This window comes from Penicillium soppii, assembly GCF_028829465.1.
Source record: "Penicillium soppii strain IBT 18220 chromosome Unknown utg000010l, whole genome shotgun sequence".
NCBI lineage: Eukaryota > Fungi > Ascomycota > Eurotiomycetes > Eurotiales > Aspergillaceae > Penicillium > Penicillium soppii.
Genome location: NW_026643240.1, coordinates 3,412,581 through 3,431,504, shown reverse-complemented (window position 1 = coordinate 3,431,504; position 18,924 = coordinate 3,412,581). Strand labels below are relative to the sequence as shown.

Below are 18,924 nucleotides of genomic sequence, written 5' to 3'. Positions count from 1 at the left end.
ACAATCTCTTGGATCCTCTCGCATGCCAGGTTCCGTGAGGCGAGGGGAGGAGGTTACGTATTTTGAGAGTTCAGTGCCGACGCCAGCTCGTACTCAAAAGTCATCTTGATTACCAGCAATATTGAGTGCCGACGCTATGTTTATTCGGATACCATTCGATACTTACTTTGATAGAGTTATGTGCCGTTTCTTTCAGCTCCGCCATAGATGTGCTCGTGTCCAGTCCTCATTGATGAACATCGGCGAAACTTACCCTATAGTTTTCAGGTTGAACGCTTGATTAGGCTCCGAAATAGAGATCTATAAGAACGCGCTGCTCGGTATGTATCCATAAAATTCCAACCCACTTCTTTTTCTCCCAAGAAAGCTTCATATCTCTCTTTCTCCAAACAGAAAATCCACCCATTCAAGAGACATTCCAAATGACCGATAGTACTGCTGCTAGTCAGGTGGTCCTCCTCACCAAGCTGCCGGGAACCTCTGAGTCCCCGCCATCACTGCCGAGCGGCACTGTGTCCCTGTTTGCGGACAATAACTGGGCCAATTCGAGACTCGATTTGAACATAGATGATTTCGGCCCTGGGAGTCGTCAGACTTTGAAATCGTACATGCTCGATCAGGCCACTTATGTCGCATTCAACTTGCCCATTGGCACGGTGATGACCTTGATGGATAACATCCAGCCAGTGCAGGACGGGAAGTCAGTCGCCGATCTCAGCAATTGTGGTCGATGCGTCGACCTCGTCGGTACTGGAAACACAGAGTCCCTCAACCTTGAATCCGTCAACATGAACGATTGTATATCTTCTTTCTTCTGGCGGACGGTCGATCTGAACATGGGTGCTATCGAGATGTTCGACGATGTTGACTTCAATGGTGGGCGTACGACAATCTTTCTGAGTGAATGGAACTCCGGACAGATCTACCCGGTCAACAACTGGTGGCTGCAAGACAAGGTTTCCTCTATCCGCTGGAAGTCCCTAAATGACCGGCAAAAAGCTACATTGTTCGACAACTCTGACGGCACAGGAAATGAATACGACAACATCAAGGGCTGGGGCAATATCAAAGAAATCGCCAATCTAGGAGATGACGCCACGTTCAATGATCAGATGAGCTCGTTCCGCTGGGACGGTATCACCCCAGAAAAAGAGATCATCGCACCGTTCAACATCGTCTTGGGCAACGTGTCATCCTCATCTGGCCTGACATCTGTCATCTCGGGGACAAACAGCAGTTCGCTAGCGCAGCCCGTCACCGTGACACTCACCAACTCCGACGCCCAGACGCTGACCATCACAACCTTGGACCAACAGGTGCAGGGTATCACGTCGACGCAGACCTTGTCAGAATCGGCAGGTGTCCCTGGCGAGGATTCGGCCTCGACAACTTGGGCGATAGCACTTAGTTATACCTACACGCAGAGCACGACCAAGACGACCACCGAAACGACGACCATTGCTCTGGCAATCTCGCAGACTGTGAATGCGCCGCCGGAAACTTCTTATACGGCGACCTTGCTGGTTAACATTGGCAAGATACCTCCCAAGATCTATAAAACCACCGCTCAACGCTGGTATAAAGTTGCAGTCACAGGGGGCATGGTGGATCCATCGAATAATAATTTGTACCTCCGGGTCGAACCGGTGTCGGTCTCTATTACTGGCAGCCTTGCGAGTAGTACCACTGTCAATATTGTGTCAACGCCGTTGACCAAGTCCTGAAGCTAGCCTGCAGTACTTGTGTGAACAGTATCTCTTGGTTTGTTTGGTTTCCATGTGGCCTGTAACCATTCGAATTACATTGGTTAATTTTAGTTGTTGATGTACTTAAATGAAGATTCAATTGACCATCAATAATTAGTTAGAAACAGACACCTCCCACATGTGAAGAAGCTCAATGATGTCTTGTGACATTCGGGAGTCCGAGATACTCATATCGAAGTAATATCTAGTGGATGAACCCAGAGCATTGAGGATTGTCTTTTTGTATCCATCGATAAAGATCGCCCAGTTTTTGTATATACCTTGATTCACACCTTCATTGAAGATAGCGACATAAAGTACCACAGCTGGTGCTATTTGGAGGTTTGAAGAGAGAAGAGAGAGGAAAGAAGATAATAGACGGAAAGAAGAAAAGAAGAAAAGAAGAAAAGAAGAAGAGAGGGGGTAGAGATGCGCGAATTAAAGCGTGTTACCCCACATTTTCTTATCAGTGGACGGGTGTCTAGTGTCTCGGTCTTAGGATCGGCGATGATTATTCTCACGTCCTTCATTGATTTCTCCAACCTTGAGTTATGCCACCAGAGCGACGTATACAGCGAATAGTCCGAGTAAGGACGGGTTGTTTAACATGCAGAAGACGGAAGAAGAAATGCGACGAGGAGCACCCTATCTGCGGTGGTTGTCGGCGCAATGATTTGGGCTGTCAGTGGCCAGATGTGCCTGGGCGGCGAGATTCAGGCCAAAGAAACACACCGGCACAAACCCCTGAAGAGCGCCGACCGAGCCTTTTGGAAAGCATCGAACCATTCGATGACAATGTTATCGCTGGGAGTCCCTTCTCGCAACGAGCGCCTTCTGTTGCATCGAGTGCCGGTCACTCCATGATCCCCGGAGACCAGTTTGAAGACCCAATGCAGGAAACAAATCAAGCACGTCGCATTTCAACATCTACTCCAATTACCAACACAAGTGATGCTCTTATGGCATCTATTTCCATGGGAACTGTGCTGCCGCGCAGCCTGTCCATGTTGCCTGGTTACGACGCCGAGTCTTATCAGCTTCTTAGCCATTACCTCGCCACAACGGCCGATTGCATGGCAAATGGCTCAACGCCTGTCAATCCGTTTCTTGTGCAGATTGTGCCTCTAGCATTTTCTAGTGACTTGCTCTTACAGCTGGTCATTACTCAAAGTGCAGCTCACCGTGCATTTCGATCGCGGGATGATTCCGATACAATCGCCCACAGTCATTACAGCAAAGCTCTTAAACACTTCCGCCGAGGAGTGACCGATTTTATCGATGGGAAAGAGTCAAACCCTCTCATGCTCCTGGTCGGAGCGCTTTTAATGTGTTTTACTGAGGTATGGAATTTCTACAGACACGTATGTTGATTCGGCTGACACAAAACCAGACAGCAAAGGGCGACATGAACGGAACAATTTTCGATCACTTGTCCGCGGCAAACTCCCTCTTAGTAAAACTGCTTGCACAAAGTGACTCAGCCGTGCCGCGCGATCTAAAAGACTTCGTCATCGAATACTACACATACACTGCGACCGTGAGCATGATCTCAATCGATGCCCGATTTAGTGGGCAACTATTCCTGAACCTTGATCTTGAGGAACGGTCGCGCGAACTGCTGCGAACTCAATATGTAGGCAATCTGTGCGGCTGCTGGCTGGAACTCTTGCTGTTGATCCCGTGCATCTTCGATCTCGGCCGACAGTGGATAATGGACGATTCGCAGGCGGTCGTTCCAACTGCCGATGAAATTGCCATGTTCGCATCTATCCAAGCACAGGTTTTGCGCTGGTCGCCTTATCCTAATGTCCCGACGGATGTCCACCTTGCTGGTCTGATCTTTCAACAAGCCATCCTCATCTACCTCTACACCTCCCTCGGTGGATTCCGATACACCACAGATGGAATGTACAAGGGCTTGGTGGATAACGCAGTTAACGAAGCCATGTCTTATCTTAACGACTTGTCGCCCCGCGCGCGTATCAACTCCGGTCTCTGTTGGCCGATCGCGTTGGTAGGCTCATGCCTCCTCAACCCCGTCCAGCAAGAACGGCTACGAGGGCGATTGAATGAAATGACGGAGAAATTTGGTCTGGGTAATATGCATCGAACACTCCTCCTTCTCGAGGCAATGTGGCAATTACCCGCATCTGAGGCTGGGCCATGGAATATTTGTCGGGCAATGCAGCAAAACCAAATATGGATTTCATTCGCGTGATGTTGATCGTCATTCTGTTACTCATATTATGTACAATTTAGCATATCATGTCTATCTATGACGCCAAGTTCTTCGGTGCCTCCGTCGCAGGCCCTTCGGGCGTAACATAAGCCTTTGTCAAGCCACCATCCACAACGAAATCAGTGGCATTGACGAAGCTGCTCTCATCACTAGCAAGGAAAATAACCGCATGCGCCTGCTCAACTGCCTCGCCGAAGCGACCGCTCGGGAAGTGCACTTCACGACGGAAGCGCTTCTCCTTATCGTCACCAAGCCAATCCTGCAGAAGTGGTGTGCTGTGCAAAACGTCAGTTATTGATCAACACAATTTGAAAGAAAAGGATAAACATACTTGAGAGGCGCAGGGCAAAGCGAGTTGAATCTGAATCCCTCACGGGCGTGCACAATCGCCAACTCCCTCGTCATCGCCAACACAGCACCCTTACTAGCAGTGTATGCCAACTGCGGCGTGGCAGCACCAACCAGTGCAACCATAGAGGCAGTGTTAATAACACTAGCGCGCTTCTTGCCATGCTTCCTGAAAGCACGCACAGCATGCTTGGAGCCGAACCAAACACCCTTCACGTTGATATTCATCGTACGGTCCCAGATATCCTCGGGGCACTCCTCGGAGTCGCCATCTTTCGGGTGCATGATTCCAGCATTATTGAAGATGACATCGAGACCGCCCCAGGAATCAAGGTGTGCGACGGCGGCTTCGACCTGCGATTCGTTGGAGACATCGACGGCTTTCGTTTCGACCTTTCCGGTGCGGGAGGAGGCGGGGACGACAGTGTTTACTTTGGCGAGGGCTTTGTTCAGACCTTCCTCGCTGATATCGGTCATCAGGACTGAGGCGCCTTCACGAAGCATGAGGATTGTGGTTTCAAGACCGATGCCGCTTTTTTGGTTGTTAGTTTCACATTCCATTATGTATGATAGGTGCTTGGAACATACCCAGCCGCGCCGGTGATAATGGCATTCTTGCCTTCGAGTCTGCCGACCATTTTGATCTGTAGCGATTATAGAGGTGGAAAAAAAGCAGATGGGTATGGGTATAGGTGGAACAATTGAGAGTAATTTCAACAACAGAGCGCAGGACCCCAGATTCTTAAATTTATAGCTCTAATCTCCAACCCGGAACAACCCCCATCCTCCAGTCCACATGCGAAAACCCAACCACCGCGTCCACAAGTCACCCGTGACCATTTGTCTTGCAGATACCTATCTCAATCCACACCCGCGGTCTCGAAAGCTTTATCGCGCTCCTGATACCCCGCCATGCGATGATGAGCTGGCTCTGCGGGGCACGAGGGGTAGCTGTTAGGTAAATTATTAGTGTGTTGGGTGCATGAACTGCTCGGTGCTTTTGTGGTATCTTTGCCGCGCTCTCGGGATTGGGGCAGCGCGGTCCGGGACCGCGGTGTGGGGCGGTTGATCAACTTCGAGGGCGGCTGATGTTTAGATAGCGATATGGAGCTGAACTTCATAGTTATTCAAGAGTAAGGCATGAATGGGCGATTTGGTGATGTCGTCTTTGTATTTGAGCATCTCAGCATGAGGATCCTGGTTGTAGTGAGGTATGGATAGCTTAAATACTTTGAACCGCGATAAAGTTACGAGGATTGGTTTCAAAACGATAAAACATGGAAATAGTCAATTTTAATTGTAACTATATACTTAGGATGAACCATCTTTGATGTGATAGCTCTTCAACTTAGTAAATCCATCGTAGCCTCGTGGGCCAAGAGTGCAGCCTAACCCAGAAGTCTTCCAGCCAGTCCATGCAAGATCCTGAGATTCGACATTAGCACTCAATTAATTAGATCCAAATCATATAGACGATCAACTTACTGGGCTTGGATAATCGCAGCGGTTGATAAACACCGTGCCGGCCTCAATGCGATCGATCAACTCCTCTCCGCGAGCGATATCCTTCGTCCAAACACTAGCAGTCAATCCAAAGTCACTGTCATTCATCAATGCAACGGCTTCATCATCACTGGAGACTTTCATTATGGGCATCACAGGCCCAAATGTCTCTTCCCTCATGGTAGCCATGGTGTGGTTGACATTGGTCAAGACGATGGGAGCCACAAAATTGCCCTTCTGCGTGTGGGGGTTGCTCTCCACCTGGAAACTGGAGTTCTCGGGAGTAGAGTTGATAGCACCCTTGGCAAGAGCATCCTTCACATGGGAGTTGATTTTCTCAACGGCTTGTGCTGAGATGACAGGGCCAGTAGTTGTGGTTTGATCCTTCGGATCTCCCAGTTTATAGCTAGAGAATGGAATGTCAGATTATAATCCTTCTTTCTTTAGACTACTCATACTCACGATTTAAGCTCCTCTTGAACAGCACTCAAGAACTCATCATAGACCTTCTCATGCACATAAACCCGCTCGATAGAACAGCAGCTCTGTCCGGAGTTGAAGATAGCGCCATCGACCAGCTGCTCGGCGACATGCTTCACATCGACATCTGGTCGAACATAGGCAGGGTCATTACCACCGAGTTCGAGATTGACCGGCTTGATGTGGCGAGCAGTGGCCTCTCTCAGTCGGATACCACCGGCAGTTGACCCTGTGAAGGAGACAGATTGGATTTCAGGAATCTTTGCGACTTGATCGAGGACATCCAAGTTTCCAATTTGAACAATCTGAAGAACGTCAGAGGGGAGTCCTGCCTCGGTGAAGAACTCGAGCAGTTTGTTCCCGAATAGTGGGGTCTGCGGCGAAGGGCGCAGAATCACGCTGTTACCAGCCAGAAGAGCGGGAACGAGCGCGTTGACAGTAGTCAAATACGGATACTTTAATTTATGTCAGTGAGACTCGAGACTGGAATTCAATATCGATGTATACTTACGTTCCAAGCACCAGCGATAAGAACCGGTCCAAGGGGAACTCGCTTCACGGATCGTCTGAACCCAGCCTCAGCCCGACCAGGTAGATCCGACAGACTTTCTTCGGCGATATCCATCAAGTACTCTGCGCGAAGACGCATTGTGTTGATTTCGCTGGCACAGTAGCGGATAGGACGACCCATTTGGAGTGTGAGCTCATTGGCCAGTTCATCGCGATTGTTCTCAACAATGTCTAGGACTCGCTTCACAATGTTCTTTCTTTCCTCTAGTGGGGTAGTCCGGTACGACTCGAAGGCCTTCTTTGAGGCCGCGGCAACTTTGATGGCATCTTCCAGGGAAGTGCCAGGTTGCTCAAATATGACCTCGTGGGTCGCGGGGTTGATTGTGCGGATTTGGTTTGACATTTTGGTTGTTGGAGGTTTATGCAGTGAAGTGGGTTGGGAATTGGGGGGAGAGGTGGGTTTTATAGGCGCGGAGCCCGCGGTTGCAGATCCGTATCGGACGGAGTATACAGCTAACTCTTTAGATTCCACTTTTATCTTGAAGCAGTCAGTAAGTAGGCTGTTATTTGTAGAACCAATGGTTATAATTCATGATAGTACACGAATTATCATCACCCTTTTTTTTGCGGACTGTTTTATAAAATCCTTTTGGGTGTCTTGCTTATATCGTATGTGACATCCAAGCTATTAATCTACACGTCAGATGGTTCGTACATGTATTTGGCTATGTCATTACATTCTCCATACTAGCTCTCTACTTTTTCTTTTCTGTCTTCGCATCCAATATGAACTTTGCCATGGTATATCCTATCAACTCCCCATCGTGGGGATTTCCCGCTCGAGACAAGCCATTGTTATAAAGCTCGTCATCAAACACCCCACTTTCATGCCTGGCTTCCAGTACACAGGACATGATGCCTTCATTGTACTCTGGGTGGCCCTGCACTGACAGTACTTTGTTGGGCAAGTATAGACCCTGGACTCCGCATTTTTCACTTGTCGCAAGATTTACACACCCAGCTGGAGGGGCTTCAAAGATTATATCTCGGTGCATTTGTTGAATGCTCTGCAAAGAGTCAGAGTTCTGCGTAATCTCCTTCGGGGCTTACTTGTTTGAACAGGAACTCACCAGTGTATCTTTTCCAAACAGTCCTCGGCCGACCTCAGTCAAAGCCATCTCCTCCACTGAGACCTCCCATCCAGCCTCGTTTCTTCCTACTTGTGCACCGAGTGCTCTTGCCAAAATCTGATGTCCGAAGCAGATTCCAACAACCGGTTTATTGAGTGTCAAAATGGTCTCTCGCACATAGGTTGTGAGACCTTGAATCCACAAATCATCAGCCCAGGCATCGTGCTCTAACAAATTCGCTTAGTTATGATAACGGACTCTTGTGCATGATGACTTACTGCTTCCAGTTATGACCACAGCGTCGATGTTTTCGAGAGAAGGAAATCGATCAGTTCCGACCATTTGATGTTCACTGAATTCCACTCTGATTTCGTTGAACTTCTCCTCAGAAAGGTCCAAGTCATTGAAACCCCGTCTCAAAAGCTCCTGGAACAGTCTAAAGTAGTCGCCATACTTTGTAAGAACCGGTTTGATAGGCGTATCGCACACGAGAATGGCGACGTGGAGGCGAATGTAATTTGGTGCTGTGTACATATCCAAATCTTGTCTTAGTCCCTGCTGATTGTAGTCATCAATATGAATCGACGGTGATCTTTATTCATGCCTCATGTATTCCTCATGAGATTCCTCATGTACTTCGATAGTGCGCCGATAAGCGCGTAGTGGAGTTACAGCGCGGACCGCGGAGCATCTCCGTCGCGAAGTTATCGGACGGTCATAGCTCCATCTGCTTTGCGCGTCAGAATGCGCGCTCCAGGGCTATCATTAACACTGCGCGGGATTATTGTTGACCAAAGGTGCGCGGGATTAATGATGTCCACAAGTTCGACCCCCGCTACATCAAGGGCCCGCAACTTCTCGCAATTGTATAAAGCTATTGCGGCCGAGTGTTTCTCCCAATTTCAATTCTACTCAATTGTTTTCTTCTAATTTTCATATTGTTCAATTACCTGAGAATGATCACGCCCACCATGATCACTGTTGAATCCCTTCCCCAACTTCTGGCCGATGACATCAAGGTCAAAGTCGCCGGCATTGACAGCGATGGTGTCCTGCGTGGCAAAGTGATGGCAAAGGAGAAGTTCCTTGGGATTGCAGAAAAAGGATTCGGCTTTAGCTCTGCTCTCTTTGGTTGGGATATGCATGATATGCTATGGACAACCGACGCGCGGGTCGCACCTCCAGAGGCAGGTTATGCTGATTTCCTGGCTGTTCCGGACCTTAACTCTTTCCGCCGTCTGCCTTGGGAAGAAAACATTCCTTTCTTTTTAGTACGATTCCTTGATGATACAACTCCAGTCTCTGCAGATGGAAGAAGTCTATTAAGGAGTCTGTGCGATGAGCTTGCCGGCAAAGGAATTCATGCTTTATCTGGAGGTAGGATACATTGATCCTAACTGAGAAAGCTCTTATGCTGATTGTGTGCAGTTGAACTTGAATTTATGAACTTCCAAACCCCCTCCGAGGACGGATATGGAAGTGCAGGCTCCCAACATCCTAACCTCGCTACCTTCCTGGAGAAGAATTCGCCCGGTGCCCTCCGACCAATTACTGCTGGCATGTTCTGCTATAGCTCAACACGGCCAGTTGCCAACAAGAAATACTTCTACGATATTTTCAACACTGCTGCTCAGATCAATTGTGGGATTGAAGGCTGGCACACTGAGGGCGGGCCCGGTGTGTATGAAGCAGTATGTTCCCCAGTCGATGACAATGAGCGTATCTGACAACTTGTTGCACAGGCCTTGAAGGTTTGCGAGATCAGTGAAATGGCAGACAAAGTCGCAATGTTCAAGTGAGTTGCACGGCCCATATAAGGTTTCTAGGTCTAACCGAATCGACAGGCTTCTCACCAAATCTTTGGGAATGGACCACGGCGTCACCCCGTGCTTCATGGCCAAGCCTATGCAGGGCATGCCAGGAAGCTCCGGACACGTTCACATTTCCCTTGCTGACAAGAGCGGCAAGAACCTGTTCGCAAGAGACACACCAGAGGAAAACCCCCAGTGGTCGGACATTGCACACCTCTCCGATACTGGACGGCACTTCCTTGCTGGACTTCTAGAAGCTCTTCCGGATATCATGCCCATGTTTGCGCCAACTGTTAACTCATACAAGCGCCTTGTCGAGAACTACTGGGCGCCAGTACACATTAGCTGGGGACTTGAGGACCGGATTGCCTCAATTCGTCTGATCACACCGCCAGTATGCAAGCCTGGTGCCACGCGATTTGAGGTCCGTATCCCTGGAGCTGACCTCCACCCTCATTATGCTTTGAGTGTCATCCTTGCAGCTGGCTGGAGGGGTGTACAGAAGAAGCTTGAAATCACAGTTCCCCCAATGTCAACACGCAAAGCAGGTGAACGCCCAGAGCTGCTTCCTAATACCTTGGACAAGGCTTTGGATCGGTTCTCTGCTCCGAATAGCATTGCGAGGGAGCTTTTGAGTGGAGAGTTCGTGGACTTCTTCACTGCGACGAGACAACATGAGCTGGGTCTTTGGAGAGAGGCAGTGACCGATTGGTAAGTCTGGAATAACATTCTTGTGGCTGATTCATGGCTAACACATCTGCAGGGAGGTCAAGCGGTACATTGAAATTGTGTAAACTTGTAAACTATATCACAGCCAATGGAGTCCTTTGATTTCGTTCATGTCTGCAGGGTGTAGGCTTATATGAAATAAGATTTAAGTGCGTAGTAAGCTGCTGGGATCGATATGCAGACCTGCACATAAAGCACCTCAGTACCAATAGCACCAAATGGGCCAATCATCAGGGCAATAGATAGGGGAACAACGCTAAAGCTTTAGGGTGTTTTTGGTATCCACGGTACCTTGAGGCCGCCCACGTGATGAGGCAGAAACACGGGGTAGATCTCCTGGTTCATGCCAGTCCCATCCTACACATGTGTACATAGGAATCAACCAACCGAATTCAGATCGCAAAGTCAGCGCGATGGCTTCGAATCTCCCTATCCCTATTCCCCCGCGCACCCCCACCCCACCCGCCGACGATCAATATGCCTCCACAATCAACTCAGGGATATCAATCAGTCGCGATTCCCTATCGCCGCTGAAGGCTTCGTTTCCGAAAGGGATCATGGATGCTGAGAGCAGAGACCATTTGAGTCCAACTAGATCTTCTTTCAATTTGGCGACTTCCCCTGAAGGTGCAGAAACACCGATTCAGAATGGCTCGAGCGAGACGACCCCCGCTGGGCCATTCAATTTTGATACTGCTGTCATGGCGAAAAGCCCGGTCATCAAATCGGTGAGTCCAGTCGCAATTGTATCCATGCTGAGTGGTATTTTTAATGTATTTTATGTTGCAGAACATTGGACAACGTCGTGGCCACAAGTACAAACACAGTAGCATATCGCATCAGATCTTTCTCGAGCCTCCGCCGCGCGCACCCCTCGCTCTCCCGAACTCCCTTCCCATACCAACATTGAAAGAATGCAGATCAAGCATGTCGAAAGACCAGAAAACCCGCTTCTGGTGGAGTCTCTGCCATATGTTCATTGCGGCATACACACTTTGGACAGCCCACGGGTCTCTGGCCATGACAGCCTTATCGCACTTGATTCTCTTCGATTCACTCGGCGCACTCCTGTGTGTGGCGGTAGATGTGCTGAGCAATTTCGAAGTGTGGAAAAGATCGAGTATTCGCCACCCGTTCGGCCTTGAACGCGCCGAGGTTCTGGCTGGGTTCGCAATGGCTGTGCTTCTTCTGTTTATGGGGCTGGACCTCATCTCGCACAACTTGCAACACTTCCTCGAGAAGTCCGGCCATGAGCCTCACCGCCCACACGAGCATGATCGGGTTTCGCTGGGTAGTGTGGATGTTACTGCCGTGCTTGCTATATCTTCGACACTGGTGTCGGCAATAGGACTCAAGAACCATGCGCGCATTGGCAAGGCCATGCGATTTGGGTACATTCAGTCTCTCCCATCCGTTCTGAGCAATCCTTCCCACTTCCTTACACTATCTTGCTCGACGCTGCTGTTGTTGCTGCCCCTGGTCTCGATCCGCATATATGATTGGCTCGATAAGCTGCTATCGGGAACCATCGCTTTTTCAATGTGTTTCCTCGGTGTGCGCTTGGTAAAGACTCTAGGATCAATGCTTCTCATGTCGTACTCCGGTCAAGGAGTATCTGAGGTCATCAAAGATATCGAAGCCGACCCTGCTATGATTGGCATTGAAGACGCCCGATTCTGGCAGGTCCACTACGGGTTGTGTATGGCCAACCTCAAGCTGCGGGTCAGTGGCACTGATGATAATCTCGCTCGACTACGGGAGAAGATAACCAGCTTGGTCCGCAACAGATTGGGCGGTGGTTATGGTGCAGGGGGGCAAAAATGGGAAGTATCTCTCCAGTTTACGGTCGAGCGTACTACCTAATGTGTTCTTCAGTTCCAACGACTGTTGTATAGGTTTCCACGCTTGCATATATGTATCCATTCTAAAGCATACCCTGTACAAAATGAATATTCACTTCGCATGATTCTGAGCAAAAAGTTCCTAGCAAAAGCTGATTGGTATTAAAGGGTATCTAAGGAAAATTATTCTATGGTCGTTAAATGCGTCTGTTGAGTTTGAACGCAAAAGCATCATTGATCAGCTTTCAGCTCCACCCTTTGCCTTCTCCAGATTGTCCTCCAGCCACGGTTGGCTCCTCTGGCGTCTGTTTCGACAAGCGCAGCAATACATATGACGAAGGCCAAGAACATGAAGACGGTATCGGCGATAGCAGAACCACACCTGGACTTCAATTGGTCACTGCCATACCAGCAATTTGAGCGGATACCTGACGCGTCATAGTCACACCCGCCGCAAAGTAACACGTTGTGATATGTAGTGAGCCAGTTTGAGCATCTGGTTCCACGTAGTCGAACAGCAAAGATCTTTACATCGAAGTACAAATGGTTAGTTTTCATCCCTTTTTTCCAAAAAGGGATATCGGGAAAACTCACAATACCACCGACCAGCAATGCCAGGGCACTGACGCCGTCCACAAGCCAGGTAAGAGGTTTATTAACAGAGCTCTCAGATGTTGTAGCAAACCCAAGTAGCGCAGCTACAATGCCGAGGCCACCTGCAAAAGCCGCATAGACAGTTTCTGAAGGTACAGACTCGATGACTTGCCCCCTTGCCAGAGAAACAGATAAACCGAGGATCACAATGGCGAAGAGCAACTGCGCTCATGTTAGGAGTCATTCATAGTATCAATTGTAGAACAGCTTACCTGGGCGACTCGGACACCGATGGCATATGAGATCATTTTGAATACTTAAGCTTGGGTAAGCTTAAAGTAGGGGGAAGGAGGAGTTGAGATAAAGTGAAAACCCCCTGAAGGGGGTTGGCAGGAGATTTATCCACAACCCCAGATTCACTATTGACCCTGATCGGCTTGTCGAATTCACAGCCCGCTAGCACAGCCGGTGTACGCATCATAGTTTGCGTGTTTGAGCCGCAAATTCAAAGTTTAAAAGTGACCGGGGGCCGTAGGGCTCGTTTATTTAGGGGCCAGCACCAGCGCATCAATTAAGTGATCATTTTAACCAATTCTAGAGACTTCATTTGACATTATTTCCAAGGGTTTTTTTTAGAAAAAAAAAGAGTCTTTGCCCCGGTGATATTCCTATGCCTAGTTGCAGGGGGTATGGGGCGTCTGATAAATTTCTATGTTCGTGTCCGAAGAATCTCCGTCATAGACGTGAATATGTTCCTTGTCTTCTATCGGTATAGTATATGTGTGAATAATTAAAGATTGGAACTAGCTGTTTCAAGAGATCTCGAGGTATAGCAGAGTTGAAACCGCACTGTACAACGTAATTGCGGACATCTAATCTAGAATCGACGCGCATCCTGATGATGAAACGGCTCAAAACGCCCCTAAAATCTGCCTAAAATCTGCCTTGGAAAGTGGATCAATGTGAAGTGACGAGCGATCGTCAAGAGTAAATCATTATTATTAGTCAATGTTTTGTAGATCCATCCGTGGATGGGTCCTTGACTTTGAGGGTCAGGAATCCTTTTAATGTTGTCCTTGGTCGATCAATCCTGGCTGAAGGAAGCCTGGGGCTAAATTTATCTATATAGTATCCATCTAAAACGTCGTATTCATTTATTTACTTGGCTGCCTACAGAAGCCTTGTTTCCAAGGTTATAATTTCCATCAACCCTGTCTCCGATATCGTACTGCATGGTTATGGTCTAAACTTATAACTAGGAACGGGCAAGTTAATGATGTGTTCGACTATTCTTGTACGCGATGGATGGTAGGTAGGGAGGATTCTTTCCTGCTAGAATACCATCGCCCCCAACCCTACAATATCTCCCATGGCCACTTCAAACTCGCAGATGGTGCCCTAGGCCATAATTAGGGGCCTTGGTCGGCTACTTTGTCCTCAACCATATACATTTTTACCTAGGAACCTAATCTAGGGACATATATATATATGTAACCCGTGGACCATATCAACTATATCAACCATTTGCGAAGTATTTTATGTAAGGTGATTTAATGCCAGATTGGTATGCAATGAAGATCATCGATTGTTTTCTTGAAGACTATGTAAATTTTGAAGTTCTCTATAAGATTTTAGTCCTTTCGTGAGGAAATGCATGTGCCAAATATGGTTGCGGTAACATGTGTCGTAAATTATAGACTCCCAGTAGCCTTGAGCCATCATGTCTTATAAACTATGGTCCAGAAATTCTCAGTCACACCAAGGAGATCCGTAGATTAGATTAAAGTAAACAGACAAAAGAGAAGACACTAAAAGAGAGTAGGTATCCACTGCCAAACCAAGGCCTTCATAGAATCCACATTGCAATCCAGAGTCATCGTATGCGCATCAAATCACATCTATAATCCCTCGGGATACCCCTCGCAAATGAGCTTGACGGAAACATAGCCAGGTTCAAGGATATCAGGGATACACTCGCCCTCAGCGATGGGGCTGTAGTTGAAGGGAAGGAAGTGATCGGGTCTACCGGAGCAACCATCGTTGTTCCAGATAGCCACACCGCTGCAAAACAGGGCATCCTTGGTGTCAAGGCGGGCGCGGAAAGAGTAGTTATCGATGCTCCAGTCACGGTTGACGGTGGTCTTGTCACAGGTGACGGGGGTGGCAGTCACATCAGCAGAGAACTTGGACTGGCCGAGGGCGGGAGCGCCGACATCGCACGATTCCCAAGAGAGGAACTCAATACTGGCAACGGGGAGAGCGGCATAAGCAGTCATGCTGAAAGCGGCCACAGAGGCGAGGGTCTGGACAGCGTTAGCCTTCTCTCGGTATGATATCTTTATCAGATGTGTTTACCTTAGTGAAGTGCATATTGGCCAAGGATTGTGGAGTTTCTTGAATGAAAGTGGTTCTCCGGCTTGGAATGGCTTTACGGAAAGTGTCGTTAATGAATGAGTCGTACGAGGGGTATCAGCCCGCGCGAGCATCTTCCGGCATTTAAGTAGCTCTCAAGCAATGGCACGCGAAGATCGTTGGTAAACATGGTCTTTGCCAAAATTGGCCCAATTGAGCATAAGGAATGCAGGAATCCAATTCAAACGTAAGTATTGAGAAATTCCAAAGAAAAGTATTGGAGGGGTTGAAACCCAAAGGGTTGGAATGTGGTGATCTGGGAGGTAAATACAAGCTTGGCGGGCTGTCAATGTTGATCTCCCTCAGGAATGGAGACAGGGTCTGCAGTCAAGGACCCGGACGAATGCTTTCCCCTGCTCATTTGTCTGAGGGCCTTGGCTCTGTGGGTAGCATCGGGGCAACACGACATACCCTGTGGCGGTTGAATGTCTCACCGAAGGGGTAGTAAAACGAGGGCAGCTCACCGAACCTTGCACGAAGGCCCATCTTGACTAATAAACAAATTAAGATTCCTTTCTTTTAAACGGATTCATTAATGGTCTTGTGGTCAAAATGGTTAGTCCTGGGATGAGAACATACATGTCCAAGGCAATCATTCCAATTAGTGGATTTATACCAGCCAAATCTAATATATTGGTTATGTGCAATTATAGAAGCAGGTCTAGAGGTCTAGAAGCCATAGATTGATTCTTAAATTGGGAGTTTACGCCTAGAAAATCGCCATACAGTTAGGTGGACTAGACACACCCCGGGAGCAATTCAACGGACTACTCGAAACAAAGAAACTCCAACGATTGAGCCGTTTACATGTCGCAGCCAGCTCCTCCAAATCAAACATCTCCCCAATAGGAATCCCCCATCCTGCAAGAAGATGATGGTGTAAATCAAATTCAGGGTTCAAAGCCGGCCAAACCTCAAAGCTAATTGCATCGGATGCAACAGCCGCAAAGTGATTATCCCACACAAAGCGCAACACACGCTCACTTTGCTCAATACCCGCATGTTGCGGCATCGCCTGTTGGCTATACGTCACGCGCTGCTCAGCAGACATCCGCTCCCACGTCCCGGGCAAGCCAATGCGCAGGAAAAAGATATCGCCCTTCTGGAATGTAATATTACATTCGCGCGCGATCTCCAATACCTCATCCAGCGAGATCTCTTGTCGACTGAGCGCGTCCACGCTAATACCCTTCTTCTCCGCGTATGAGACGTAATCAATTAAAACTCCGCGCCCGGCGATACCTTTCTTCGCCCAGAACCCGATTCCAATGCGCGACGAGTTCTCATCTTGGATTTCCTCCGCAGTGGTACCGCCGTAAAAGAGTCGTCTATCTTTGTTTTCTGGTGTTGGGGCTGGCGCGTTGTGATGTCGGAGTCCATCCCATTGGGAGGATTGTTGTGGGTTGAAGTGGTACTCGTCGTCGAATGCAACGCCCTCGGCAACCCATTTCACCCGATGTTCGAATGGCTTACGACCGAACCCTGTGTTTTTGAAGCTGGTCAGTACTTAGAACACATACATGAAGGGAAATTCATTCCGAGATGAGTGTTGTTTACCTGGTGGGCTCAGATTCTCCATGTTCCAATTCAGACAAACGCGCTCGCCAGTCTGAATTTGTGTTCGTGCAGCTTGCGCAACCAATTCTGGGGTGAGGAGACGGAGCATGCCTAGTCCCTCTTCCTCTGATCCTGCTGCTCCAGGCCAGAATCGGCGCTTGTCGGGGAGATCATCGAACGTGTCTGGGAGATTAGGAATTCCGGACATCGTGAGGGATAGGTCTCGATTCGAAGTAGCTTGAAGTGAAGAGCTCGATATATGATATCGCCGGCTCTCTGGCATCGAAGGTGGAACAAAGCAGATTATATACATTCCGCTGACTCGGCAAGAACCCCCGCTTGAATGATGTACCCCGCAATAGCTAATTGCCCAATCTGGCGCCCATCAACAATCGCCTTTTTAGGACTCAAAATATCAAAACGGTTCACCAAAATCCAAGTGTGTGGTAGACATGGAACTAAAATGAGGATTTAGAAGTCACATAGGGTCAACTAAAAATTCATGATTGTCAGCTTGTATAAGCTAGTTGAAATCATGCCTCATGCATGATCGCCGAGCATGAATTCTCTATCAATAGCCTAGGATCCTCCAACTATACTGTAACGAACGTTACTTGAGCTCTCGGTGACCGATCTGAATTCGTGGTGTTGGACCCATAACTGTCGCCTCTATGCTCTACAGCCCAGTAAGTGAGAATGAGGACAAGGCTATACTCAGCCCTACCTAGGAAGTGCCTGGGCATTTCCGTTTTTGAGACCAGGCAGAATTTCTACGATGTGGTTGCGCTGCGGATTGTCTTTTTTGGTCCAGTATACTATAAGAATATATGTGGCTGACGAAATACTGAGCTTGGCATTCTCTTGGCCTCGTGTATAATACATGATGGTTGGCTGGTAGTCAGCACTACTGCACAGCAACCGCGGCGCACAATGATTCCCCTTTGGGCATCTTATGGGACCAGTGCTATAACTAGTCAAGAGGCTGACCAGTGCTTGGCATCGAAAGATGCAATGCATTCATCGAATACCTAGGTATACCGCTCGTGGCTTGGGGAGCTCCTTCAAATGCTGAGTGTGTATAAGAGAGCGAGTAAATCCATCTCTATCACAGTCCAAATAATTCGTCTCTAACATCATCAGTCTATTGCCCTTACTAATCTTCCCACTACGGAGCACTCTTACAACCATGCACTGCCTACTTCATATAGTAATGGCTGGAATTATCGGCGCGGTAGCTGGGTCTGCTCAGAGCTCAACGATTAAATGTGCCCATGGACTGCAAATGTTTGTTTCTCGTGGAACCGGGGAGGCTACGGAGCTCGGTGAAACAAAAGCTTTGGTTGATAATATCGCTAAGCAGATCGATGGATCCAAAATTCATCCGATACTGTATCCTGCGACTTTTGACGATCCCGTCTACATGTTGTCTGTAGCCAACGGCACCAAGCTTGTCAGGAAGACCATAACCAAGTACGCAAAGGCCTGCCCAGAGTCAAAGATGGCATGGTTCGGGTATTCTCAGGTAGAGACGTCTTATCATTCCCTGCGGAGTTGGATGCTGATATGCCACAAGGGTGCTCAAATAACCTCCAACAACTTTTGTGGAATGCCTTACGTTTGGGGCGCGGAACAAACAGAGAACTCAACCATTACCCCAGCCCAAGTACAAGAGATCTTTGCTCTGTCACAACCGTTGGCCAAGGAACTCACTAAGAATGGTCAGCTTGCAAAACATCTGTTCATTGTCGACGAGGCTAATAGCTGCTAGTCATTTCCGTTGTGCTTTTCGGCGATCCTTCGCAGAGAAACGACACTTCCTATATACATGGCAACTGGAATAACACCGGCAATGGCCTGTTCTATCGCCCAGACACTAGTGCCTGTGAGGCACTAGGTAGCCGCATTCGAGCTTACTGTGATGCCGGCGACCCATTCTGCGATTTGGGTCCATATTTCAATGGTACTGCTCACACGAAGTATATCCAGAACTATGGGGATGAGGTGGCTCAATTTGTTGTCGATAAA

General features: G+C 48.4%; 11 protein-coding genes across 11 annotated transcripts; 5 read left to right on the top strand and 6 right to left on the bottom strand.

The window, feature by feature from the left end:
* Window positions 1-422: 422 nt before the first annotated feature.
* N7529_011964 (uncharacterized protein) lies at window positions 423-1,724 on the top strand (the record flags this gene model as incomplete). The annotated part of the gene is made up of 1 exon (XM_057247490.1): window positions 423-1,724. One exon carries the CDS (start codon window positions 423-425, stop codon window positions 1,722-1,724), a length of 1,302 nt encoding a protein of 433 aa, XP_057092839.1.
* Window positions 1,725-2,296: 572 nt separating this feature from the next.
* N7529_011963 (Zn(II)2Cys6 transcription factor) lies at window positions 2,297-3,963 on the top strand (the record flags this gene model as incomplete). Its single annotated transcript, XM_057247489.1, has 2 exons — window positions 2,297-3,085; window positions 3,136-3,963. 2 exons carry the CDS (start codon window positions 2,297-2,299, stop codon window positions 3,961-3,963), a joined length of 1,617 nt encoding a protein of 538 aa, XP_057092838.1.
* A 55-nt stretch (window positions 3,964-4,018) lies between these two features.
* On the bottom strand, window positions 4,019-4,970 carry N7529_011962 (oxidoreductase, short-chain dehydrogenase/reductase family; the record flags this gene model as incomplete). The annotated part of the gene is made up of 3 exons (XM_057247488.1): window positions 4,019-4,259; window positions 4,316-4,864; window positions 4,921-4,970. The coding sequence occupies 3 exons, from the start codon at window positions 4,968-4,970 to the stop codon at window positions 4,019-4,021; spliced, it is 840 nt and encodes a 279-aa protein (XP_057092837.1).
* A 222-nt stretch (window positions 4,971-5,192) lies between these two features.
* On the bottom strand, window positions 5,193-5,453 carry N7529_011961 (uncharacterized protein; the record flags this gene model as incomplete). The annotated part of the gene is made up of 1 exon (XM_057247487.1): window positions 5,193-5,453. One exon carries the CDS (start codon window positions 5,451-5,453, stop codon window positions 5,193-5,195), a length of 261 nt encoding a protein of 86 aa, XP_057092836.1.
* Window positions 5,454-5,643: 190 nt separating this feature from the next.
* On the bottom strand, window positions 5,644-7,228 carry N7529_011960 (aldehyde dehydrogenase family protein; the record flags this gene model as incomplete). Its single annotated transcript, XM_057247486.1, has 4 exons — window positions 5,644-5,757; window positions 5,818-6,241; window positions 6,298-6,770; window positions 6,827-7,228. 4 exons carry the CDS (start codon window positions 7,226-7,228, stop codon window positions 5,644-5,646), a joined length of 1,413 nt encoding a protein of 470 aa, XP_057092835.1.
* Window positions 7,229-8,911: 1,683 nt separating this feature from the next.
* On the top strand, window positions 8,912-10,560 carry N7529_011959 (glutamine synthetase family protein; the record flags this gene model as incomplete). Its single annotated transcript, XM_057247485.1, has 5 exons — window positions 8,912-9,332; window positions 9,384-9,646; window positions 9,698-9,750; window positions 9,800-10,477; window positions 10,530-10,560. The coding sequence occupies 5 exons, from the start codon at window positions 8,912-8,914 to the stop codon at window positions 10,558-10,560; spliced, it is 1,446 nt and encodes a 481-aa protein (XP_057092834.1).
* A 348-nt stretch (window positions 10,561-10,908) lies between these two features.
* N7529_011958 (cation efflux family protein family) lies at window positions 10,909-12,358 on the top strand (the record flags this gene model as incomplete). The annotated part of the gene is made up of 2 exons (XM_057247484.1): window positions 10,909-11,223; window positions 11,285-12,358. 2 exons carry the CDS (start codon window positions 10,909-10,911, stop codon window positions 12,356-12,358), a joined length of 1,389 nt encoding a protein of 462 aa, XP_057092833.1.
* A 209-nt stretch (window positions 12,359-12,567) lies between these two features.
* N7529_011957 (MARVEL domain-containing protein) lies at window positions 12,568-13,238 on the bottom strand (the record flags this gene model as incomplete). The annotated part of the gene is made up of 3 exons (XM_057247483.1): window positions 12,568-12,861; window positions 12,931-13,152; window positions 13,203-13,238. The coding sequence occupies 3 exons, from the start codon at window positions 13,236-13,238 to the stop codon at window positions 12,568-12,570; spliced, it is 552 nt and encodes a 183-aa protein (XP_057092832.1).
* Window positions 13,239-14,828: 1,590 nt separating this feature from the next.
* Window positions 14,829-15,300, bottom strand: N7529_011956 (uncharacterized protein; the record flags this gene model as incomplete). The annotated part of the gene is made up of 2 exons (XM_057247482.1): window positions 14,829-15,233; window positions 15,286-15,300. The coding sequence occupies 2 exons, from the start codon at window positions 15,298-15,300 to the stop codon at window positions 14,829-14,831; spliced, it is 420 nt and encodes a 139-aa protein (XP_057092831.1).
* A 751-nt stretch (window positions 15,301-16,051) lies between these two features.
* N7529_011955 (uncharacterized protein) lies at window positions 16,052-17,107 on the bottom strand (the record flags this gene model as incomplete). The annotated part of the gene is made up of 2 exons (XM_057247481.1): window positions 16,052-16,824; window positions 16,900-17,107. The coding sequence occupies 2 exons, from the start codon at window positions 17,105-17,107 to the stop codon at window positions 16,052-16,054; spliced, it is 981 nt and encodes a 326-aa protein (XP_057092830.1).
* Window positions 17,108-18,109: 1,002 nt separating this feature from the next.
* Window positions 18,110-18,667, top strand: N7529_011954 (uncharacterized protein; the record flags this gene model as incomplete). Its single annotated transcript, XM_057247480.1, has 1 exon — window positions 18,110-18,667. One exon carries the CDS (start codon window positions 18,110-18,112, stop codon window positions 18,665-18,667), a length of 558 nt encoding a protein of 185 aa, XP_057092829.1.
* Window positions 18,668-18,924: the final 257 nt, after the last annotated feature.